Source organism: Arachis ipaensis, chromosome B10, assembly GCF_000816755.2.
Source record: "Arachis ipaensis cultivar K30076 chromosome B10, Araip1.1, whole genome shotgun sequence".
In the NCBI taxonomy this organism is placed as follows: domain Eukaryota; kingdom Viridiplantae; phylum Streptophyta; class Magnoliopsida; order Fabales; family Fabaceae; genus Arachis; species Arachis ipaensis.
This window is the reverse complement of record NC_029794.2, coordinates 66,500,191-66,510,805: the sequence shown is the minus strand read 5'-3', so window position 1 is coordinate 66,510,805 and position 10,615 is coordinate 66,500,191. Positions and strand designations below refer to the sequence as shown.

Sequence of the window (10,615 nt, the reverse complement as noted above, 5' to 3'; positions counted from 1 at the left end):
GGAAAATTCACATTTCTAGACTTTACTATGAGTTTGTATATTTTTCTGTGATTTCAGGTATTTTTTGGCTGAAATTGAGAGACCTGAGCAAAAATCTGATTCAGAGGCTACAAAAGGACTACAAATGCTGTTGGATTCTGACCTCCCTGCACTCGAAATGGATTTTCTAGAGCTACAGAAACCCAATTGGCACACTCTCAATTGCGTTAGAAATTAAACATCCAGGGCTTTCCAGAAATATTTAATATTCCATACTTTGCCCTAGTTTTGACGACGCAAACTGGCGTTCAAAAGCCAACTTCTTGCCCTATTCTAAAGTTAAACGCCAAAAACAGGTTACAAACCAGAGTTAAACACCACAAACAGGCTACAACCTGGTGTTTAACTCTAAGAGAAGCCTCTACACATGTAAAGCTCAATGCTCAGCCCAAGCACACACCAAGTGGGCCCCGAAGTGGATTTCTCCACTATCTATCTTAGTTTACTCATTTTATGTAAACCTAGGTCACTAGTTTAGTATAAAAACTACTTTTAGAGACTTACTATGTACCTCATGACATTTTTACACTTCACATTGTATTTTTGACGGCATGAGTCTCTAAACCCCATGGTTTCGGGTGAGGAGCTCTACTGTGTTTCGATGAATTAATGTAATAACTACTATTTTTTCATTCAATCACGCTTGTTTCTATTCTAAGATATTCACTCGCACTTCACCCTGATGAATGTGATGATCCGTGACACTCATCATCATTCTCACCTATGAACGCGTGCCTGACAACCACCTCCGTTCTATCTGCATTAGCTTGAGTGTGTATCTCTTAGCCTCCTGGGTCACGATCAGAGTCTTCGTGGTATACGGTAGAATTATTGGCGGCTATTCCTGAGATCCGAAAAGTCTAAACCTTATCTGTGGTATTCCGAGTAGGATCTGGGAAGGGATGACTGTGACGAGCTTCAAACTCACGAGTGTTGGGCGTAGTGATAGACGCAAAAGAATCAACGAAATCTATTCCAACATGAGTGAGAACTGACAGATGATTAGCCGTGTGGTGACAGCGCATTTGGACCATTTTTACTGAGAGGATGCATGGTAGCCATTGACAACGGTGATCCACCAACATACAGCTTGCCATGGAAGGAGCCTTGCGTGCGTGAAGAAGAAGACAGTAAGAAAGCAGAGATTCAGGAGACAGAGCATCTCCAAAACCTCAACATGTTCTCCATTACTGCATAACAAGTATTATTTAATCCATGTTCTTTTACTCATTCCAATTAAAACTGAGAATTATTATTGATATCCTGACTAAGAGTTACAAGATAACCATAGCTTGCTTCAAGCCGACAATCTCCATGGGATCGACCCTTACTCACGTAAGGTATTACTTGGACGACCCAGTGCACTTGCTGGTTAGTTGTGCGGAATTGCAAGAGTGTGAAATTTCGTGCACCAAGTTTTTTGTGCCGTTGCCGGAGATTGTTCGAGTTTGGACAACTGACGGTTTATTTTGTTGCTTAGATTAGGAAAAAATTTTCTTTTTGGTTTAGAGTCTTCTATTATTATTTTTGGTTAAAATTTTAAAATCCTTATTTTATTTTTCTAAATTATTTTTGAAAATTTTCAAAACCAATAACTTCATGATTTAGTCTTCTGTTTGAGTTTAGTTTCATATTTTAAGTTTGATGTCAATTGCATAAGTTTATTTTTCTTTCCATTTTTTTTTTTGAATTATTAGTGCTTAGAGTACAAAAATTTTTAAATTTGGTGTCCTTTGTGTTTCTGTTTTCTTAAAATTTTTTCAGAAGTTACTTTTGGTGTTCATCTTGATATTCAAAGTTTTCCTGTTTATTTTATTGTTTTTCTCTTTCCTCATTAATTTCAAAAATATCTTTTCTCTCTATCTAATTGAATTTTCGAAATTCTCATTCAAAAATTCATATTTCTATTGTAAAATTTTTTATTTTTTCCTGTTTTAGTTTTAAAATTTTAAAATTCAAAATCTTTTCCAAAAATCATATCCAAAGTTTTTCAAATCTTCTTAACTAAGCAATTAATTCGGTTTTTGAATTTATTTCTCCTTTTTTTTAACTTTTTGAAATCTATATTTTAATTTTTAATTACTTTATTTTATTTTATTTATTTTATTTTATTTTTTTTATTATTCGTTTCTTTAAAAATAAAAAAATAAAAATATATTTTATTTGCAACTCATATCAATTCTCTTTTCTCTATCATGGACTTAAGTGAAAATGAACAGTCTAGAAGGACTCTGGGGTCATATGCTAACCCCATTACTGCTGTATATGGGAGTAGTATCTGTATACCTCCCATCAGAGCAGGCAGTTTTGAGCTAAATCCTCGGCTCATTGTCATGGTGCAGCAAAATTGTCAGTATTTCGGTCATCCACAGGAAGAACCTACTGAGTTTCTGGTACAATTCTTGCAAATTGCTGACATAGTACATGACAAGGAAGTAGATCAGGATGTCTACAAATTATTACTATTTCCATTTGCTGTAAAAGATCAAGCTAAGAGGTGGTTAAATAACCAACCTACAGCAAGCATAAGAACATAGAAACAGTTATTAGATAAATTCTTGAATCAATATTTTCCTCCAAAAAGGATGACACAGCTAAGGCTGGACATCCAAGGCTTTAAACAAGAGGATGATGAATCCCTTTATAACACCTGGGAGAGGTACAGAGGGATGTTAAGGAAATGCCTAAAGAACGAATGATTGACAGTTTAGAATTTAGAATAAATTCCCGTTGTAAGTATAGTTTCTAAACCAAGCAATCATCCTTTCTTACAAACGTTTGGTTTTCACAAGTAACAAACCCCTTTAAAATTGATAACCGAAGTATTTAAATCTTGGGTCGTCTTCTCAAGGAACTGCAGGGAGGTGTTCTTATTATTGGTTATGAATCTTGTAAATTGGGGGTTTTTAAAATAACGAACAGGTATTTTAAATGACAAGAAAAATAAATAAATAACTATAAAATAAACTCTTGGCAAGGTATGAAAATTCGAAAGTCCTATCCTAGTTATCCTTATGAGAATTGAGTTTAATCCCACTTAGTTAACCTTTACGAAAGCAAGGGAAAGTCAAGTGGACTAATTAGTTAGATCCCCAAGTCCTAGCCAACTCCTAAGGAAAGACTAGAGTTAGTGGGATTCAATTGAATTAGAAAAATTAATTAACAATCACGATAAGTTTGATAACTTAAGAGCCTCCAGTTAATCAATTAAAGCCAATAATATAAAAATCTAAATAAAAATCATAAATCTGAAATACCTCAATTTATATCAAATAAAGAAAATCCTAACATGAATGGTTCATAAGCCAATTTGGAAACATAAGTAATTAAATAAAAGCATTAAAGTATCTGAAAGTAAGAGAGAAATATAAAGTAAACGGAATATTGAACCTGAGAGGAAGTTGAAATAATAAGTTGAAATAATAACAAATCCTAATTCTTTTAAGAGGAATCCTAATCCTAAAACCTAAGAGAGAGGAGAGAACCTCTCTCTCTAAAAGCTACATCTAAACTATGAAAAGTGAATAATCGGAAGGCCTCCTCTTGAACGGATGCATTCTCCCACTTTATAGCCTCTAATCTATGTTTTCTGGGCCAAAAACTGGGTCAAAATAGCCCAGAAATTGCCCCCAGCGTATTCTGCACTACAAGAAAAATACCCATTCAGCCACACTTTTTTTAAGCTACATTTAAAAAGGAAACACAATTTTGGCATCATTTAAAAAGTGTAGCCTTATGTATTATAGAAATCACTTAAAAAGCGTAGCCGTATGTTAATATTTATGGGTCCACTTTTTATATCTAAGGGAACGCTTTTAAAGAGTAGCCTATTTATAAAGTTTTGGGTGCACTTCAAAAGTGATGCCTAATGTATCTAGAGCAAAACATTTGACACTTAATAAATTTTTTTCCTCAGTTTTTGAAAGAAAAACTCACACACTTAATGAAATTTTTGTCCCTCCAAATCCAAAACCCAATCTTAGCCTTCATCTCGATCCCCTTTCAGAATCCTCCAAAGCTCACCATCGAAGAAACACTCTCGCTACAGAAACCCTCTCACTCACCACTCACCGTCGCTTCTCTTCGCCCTCCTCCTCGTCGTTGCGCCGCCCTTACCATCATCATCTCGTCGCTGCACCGTCCTTACCTTCGCCAACCCTGTCGTGCACAACTCTCACCTTCGCCATTCTTACCATCGCTGTTGACCGTCGCCACCCAGTAACCACTCACCGCCAGTCACCACTCACCGTTCACCATCGTCGCTCATCACCTTTGCCATTGTCACCACTGCACAGACCATCGCTCTTCTTCGCCGTTCTACACAAATCATCGCTGCGCCGCCCTCACCATCGTCATCTCCGTGCTTCTCATCATCGTCATCTCCGTGTTGATTATGTATGTATTGATTTCTATTTGTTTCTGAAATTTCAGAGGTTTAGGGTTCTGATTTTAGGGGTTTTAATTTGGGGGTTTTAATCTGTGAAATATGGGTTTTAATTTGGGGGTTCTATGAATTGATGAAGCTGCGTGGTTTAAGAGATTAATGAGTATTGTTAGATTATTTGTTAATGAAGCTGCGTTGTTTAACCTTCTGATAAAGAATAGAATAGTGTCTTTACAGTGATTTTTCTTAGTGATTTTTCAAAGGATCATATCAATTCTAGTGACCTATATTATATGCAATGCTACTAACAATTTTCCACAAGCAAAGAAAATCTGGGTTTGCGTATGCTTGTCACTGTTATTAATTTATTTATTATGTATAATTTGATTTATTTATTTCAAGTTCATAAATCTGGGTGATTTTATGATTTATTTAATTCACCTAGTTCTTTCGCCACTGAATGATTCTGTGAAAAATCACAATTCAAGATGAATAATATAAACTTAGCTATTCTTCAATTGGGACAAGGTTTGAAGGCTTATGCTTATATCTTGAGTGCTATCCATTTCTATAAACACAGCCTGCAGATTCCCATAGATTTCTTATTTGCTGGCTTTCTCCTTTATGCTTTTTTTGGCACTTTTAACCATCTTTCTTCTTATCAACTATAATTAAAAATTATAATATCAAATCTCAGATTCATTCATAAGACTTGCTGCTACCGATTCCAAATTCCAATGCTCATTTACCTACCTGTTTATTGAGAACAGCCAGGCTCTTGGTGTGCAAGAGTGAAGAAAATTCCTCAGTGAACTAATAAAGCCACTAAATCAAACTTTGGGGCCTTTTTAATTAGTAATAATAGGAGTATTCCTTTTAGTCATTTTTTTAGTACTTTGTGTTTGCTTTCTCAGATTTTACCTATGATTCAGTTTCGTCTTTTAAATTTCAATTCATGAAAATTAATTTCTGTGAGTAAATTTGGTTTCTTTTGCATTAGAATGTGAAACCAGTTTCTGCAAATTGGTTTATAAATATACATATTGAAAGATAGTGGTTTTGCAGAATCTTGTGGCTTTCAAGTGGGATTGATTGAAAATTTTTGGTACCCTTTCAAGTAGAATCTTACATCTCTAATTTATGTTGTTATTACTTGAGTTTTCTTTTTTAATTATTATAGTTAACTTGTTATTACTGTGATTCGATCACTTGTAGGCCAAACTCACTAAGCTTCTCAAGAACCTTATGGAAAAGGTTTCTACTATGAAGAATACAGAGCAGGTGCACACTTTTATCTGATGCAGGGTAGTGGATGACTGCAAAAATAAGTTTCTAGTGTGTGTAATGCTGGTTGTTTTGCTTTTCAAATTGCAGATTTTAGAGCAACATCCTCGGGTGATATCATCTTTGGATGCATATATGGATAATGGATTGCAAAATTTAGAACTTCCTCTTATCTGATTGGCTATACTTACATGTTTAGAAATTGGAACCTCCTTTTTAATCTGCTAGGTGAGGACAGCGACTTCATCTTCTTTCTTTTCTCCTCTAATTCAAAATTCTGATAATTCTCTTGCTCCATTTTTTTAGTTTATTCAATTTCTTTTAACACAACTACCACCACAAGCAAAGAGAGGTGAGTGATTCTCTCTCCTCTGTGTTTAATTTGATTGAATGGCCTTGTGAAATGTAACCAAAATTCTGGTTCTTAGAACGGTTAAGGTTTGGGCTCAAGAGAAAAACAAGGACAAGTCGTGTGTATTTGATCAACAAAGAGGTAAGGGTTAGAATAGTTAGATATTGATTTTAGCTGTATTTGGTGATTAAATGGCAGAAACCTTTCCATTGAGTATGCTTATTCTTAAATAAGTTAGGCTACATAATATATTTATTGACCAGTCAGCTGCTTGATTCTTGGATCTGTATGTGAATGATTGTTGCTTTCTTAATCAGCAGTTTACTTTGTAGTGGTAAATGGTAATGTTCTAATAAACAAAAATCAAGTACTAATGGGGACTATTATTCATTTGTCTAGAGTAGTTTACTGATTTCATGTTAATTATTTTTGTTGCATGTGGATTATATACGCTGCAGTATTTTCGTGGCTCATGGCAATTTATCAACTATTGTCAACTATTGAGCTTCATGTTCCTAAATATTCCTATCATTAAATTCAGCATTTCAAAGTTTGTTCTTTCTCTGAGACTATGCTAACTGGAGTTAAAATTTGAGTGAAGCAAAAGGAACATATTTGTTCTTTATCTTTCCTTCTGATAAAGAATAGAATAGTGTCCTTATGTTTATCAATTTGCCTGGTTTTTATTTTTGACATTAACTCCACCCTAAACAATTTTGATACTCACACTTATTCACTTACAAAATCCACCAATATCATGGTTTTGCAGATTGACGAAGAGTTTCTTCAGGAAGTGGTTAATATGGGATTGACAGAAATCAATTGGTTGAATCTTTATGCAACAGGATCCAAAATGAGGTCTGTGCCCTTCATTCTCTCCTTTCATGTCTTCTTGATTGTCTCTTATTATTATCTATATATTTCTGGAACTGTGGCAAACTACTTGTTATTGGATAACTGGTTCCATGTTTCTAGTGGCTATCTTGGAGCTGAGTTTCAAGAGACTATGGTCGACTCTTTACCTTAGATAGTTGACTCTTTTAAGTCTTAATGGATCTAATAATATCTCTTCCTCTGCTCAATATCTCCCACTTATTTATTTATTTTCATGTGGTTTTGTTGTTACCATGTTTGGTTAATGTGAGTGTTGAGCTGAAAAAGAGTAATGTCTGTGTTCTTTTAGCAATTGACTAATGTTGTTGGGACCCTTCATTTTTAATGTTTTCCTTTTATTTTTCAATATGAAGTGAATGACCCTTTTTGCCTTGTGAACATAGAGATTACTAAGGAAGAGCTTAATGCAAAAATGAGAGAAAAAGGTTTCCAACTTTTGGTCTGAAAAAAACCATGCAAAGTTTCCAACATGTTTGTGTTTTGTTTTGTGGCAGATGGGGCTGGTGATGATTTTTTTAAAGAGCTATGGAGGCTGTGCAGGGCCATTAATGGATGTTCCTTGTTTCAAGACAGAGTTTTCTATTTCCCTCAGGGTCACATTGAATTGGTATGATATATACTTCTTTACCTTGTTTCTGATTTTGTTTGTGAATTTCATTTTTTTCCATTTTTGTGCTATGTATGCTTTCAAATTTAAGCCTTAAGGGGTTTAGTAAGTGTTATATAATTTTGATTTTTTTCTTTTGTAGTTGCCAGAACCTACAGAACAAGATTTGAGGCAGATGAAGAACCAGAAATCTCCCAAATACGATCTTCCGTCGAACAAGATATTTAAAGAACAAGATTTTTTTTCTTTTCTATCAGAAGGTTAATAACTTTTATTAGAAGATACTTATGTAGGATACAATATTTTGGTTTTTTATAGTTTATTAGTAGTAAATTCTAAGTGGTCTAATGTATATTTTGATATGAGTATGTTTAATTTAGTGTGAGATGTATGAATACTCATTTGTGATCATCCCAATATTTTTAGTTCATTATAAATATATTTTGTTATTGGATAATTTTTATTATTTAAAGAATATTGTATGGTATTATTATGTATTTATTTTTATTTTATAATTTTTAACTAATTTAATTAAAAAATAGATTTATATATATAATCATATTACTAAATATTAGGTTTTAGAAAAAAAATTATTAGAATATATATATATATATATAGAAAATAAAAAAAAATAATGAGGGACCTAAGGGTACACTTATATACAGTAGCTATAGTATACAAAAAAAAAAGAGGGATCTAAGGCTACGCTTATAAAAAGTAGCTATGGTATACAATGTGGCTATGCTTTACAAGTGATGCAGTAGCGTTGAAAAGCGTAGCCTATTCTGGAAAAATAAAAGCTGAAAAGCGTAGCCTTTGGTCCTGGACAGCATCACTTGAAAAGCGTAGCCTATTCCCAAACGCCAAAAGTGTAGCCTTTGGTGCAGAAAAGCGTAGCCTTTGAGAATAGGCAACGGCCGAATAGGAATCACCCCAAAAAGCGTAGCCGTAGCCTAAGGCATCATTTTTTTTCACTTTTGGCTACACTTTTCAAGTGTACCTGAATGGGTGTTTTTCTTGTAGTGCTGGTACGTACAGGTTGCGGGAAAGTGACGTGGAAGCGTTGTCTACGCATTTGCGTGGATTGCGTTTCTGCCAGGTCACGCGTCCGCGTGATCCACGCGTTCACGTCACCTGGCTTTGGGGCAGCTATGACAAATTATATATCAAATCGAAGTCCCGGATGTTAGCTTTCCAACGCAACTAGAACCATCTCATTTGGACCTCTGTAGCTCAAGTTATTACCATTTGAGTGCAAAGAGGTCAGGGTGGACAACTTATCAATTTCTTCAACTTCTTGTATTCCTTCCACTTTTGCATGCTTTATTTCTATCCTCTGAGCCATTCCTGCCGTGTAATCTCTGAAATCACTTAACACACAAATCACGTCATTGAATGATAATAAGAGAGGATTAAATTTAGTAATTTAAAGGCCAAAGAAGCATGTTTTCAATCATAGCACAAAATCAGGAAGGAAAACGTAAAACATGCGAATAGTATGAATAAGTGGGTAAAGAGTTGATAAAAACCACTCAATTAAGCACAAGATAAACCATAAAATAGTGGTTTATCAATGCCCTTTTGAAATGTTTTCAGAGTGGGTTCAATTAGATATCTTCTACTATGGGCTTACAGAAAAGGCTCATATATCTCTAGACCACTCAGCTGGTGGATCTATACACATGAGAAAGACTATTGAAGAGGCTCAAGAGCTTATTGATATAGTTGCTAGAAATCAGCATCTGTACATAAGTAATGAGTCCTCCATGAAAGAAGAAGCTAAGGCAGTATCAACTGACTTTAGTCCTCAGGAACAAGTTGCTGAACTCAATCAGCAACTATCTTATATAACAAGGCAAGTAGCAGAATTTAAGGAGATGATACAAGAAACAAAAATTGCTAACAAGGATATGGAATCATAATTGAATCAGAAAAAATAGCAGTTATCAAAACAGATAACAGAGGAGTGCCAAGCAGTTCAATTGAGAAGTGAAAAAACGTTAAATACCTCAACTCAAAGCAGCAGAAAGCCAAGAAAAGAACAGTTGAAAGAGGATGAGCAACCTGCTACTCAAAATCCCTCTGAGGACAGTAAGAGCCCAGAGAGGAACAAGTCTGGCGTTCAAATGCCAGAAAAGGGTGAAAATTGGCGTTAAACACCCAATCCATGTCCAGTTCTGGCGTTCAAACGCCAGAAAAGGATAGGAATCTGGCGTTAAACGCCCAATCCATGTCCAGTTCTGGCGTTCAAACGCCAGTGAGGAATCAGACACCTGCAAGTGCTGGTAATAACTCCCTCAAGAAGGCCTCTCAACCTGCCTTTGTAGGAAATAAATCTGCAGCAACTAAGGTTAAAGAATATAAAGCCAAAATACCTTATCCTCAGAAACTCTGCCAAGCAGAACAGGATAAACAATTTGCCTGCTTTGCAGACTATCTCAGGACTCTTGAAATAAAGATTCTATTTGCAGAGGCACTTGAGCAAATACCCTCTTATGCTATGTTCATGAAAGAAATCTTAAGTCATAAGAAGGATTGAGAGAAACGGAAAAAGTTTTTCTCACTGAAGAATGCAGTGCAGTCATCCTAACAAGCTTACCAGAAAAGCTTAAGGATCCCGAAAGCTTTATAATACCATGTACATTAGAAGGTACTTGTACCAAGACAGCTTTATGTGACCTTGGGGCAAGTATCAATCTAATTCTTGCATCCACTATTAGAAAGCTTGGCTTGACTGAAGAGGTCAAACCAACCGGGATATGTCTTCAACTTGCTGATGGCTCCATTAAATATCCATCAGTCATAATTGAGGACATGATTGTCAAGGTTGGGCCATTTGCCTTTCCCACTGACTTTGTAGTGCTGGAGATGGAGGAGCACAAGAGTGCAACTCTCATTCTAGGAAGACCCTTCCTAGCAACTGGACGAACCCTCATTGATGTCCAAAAAGGGGAAGTGACCTTAAGTGTCAATGAGGATGAGTTCAGGTTGAATGCTGTTGAGACAATGAAGCATCCAGACACATCAAAAGACTGCATGCATGTTGATATTATTG

At 35.3% G+C, this 10,615-nt stretch overlaps 1 protein-coding gene across 1 annotated transcript; it reads left to right on the top strand.

The window, feature by feature from the left end:
* Nucleotides 3,886-5,884, top strand: LOC110268426. The gene is made up of 3 exons (XM_021114569.1): nt 3,886-4,434; nt 5,639-5,704; nt 5,798-5,884. Exons 1-3 carry the CDS (start codon nt 3,901-3,903, stop codon nt 5,882-5,884), a joined length of 687 nt encoding a protein of 228 aa, XP_020970228.1. The 5' UTR covers nt 3,886-3,900.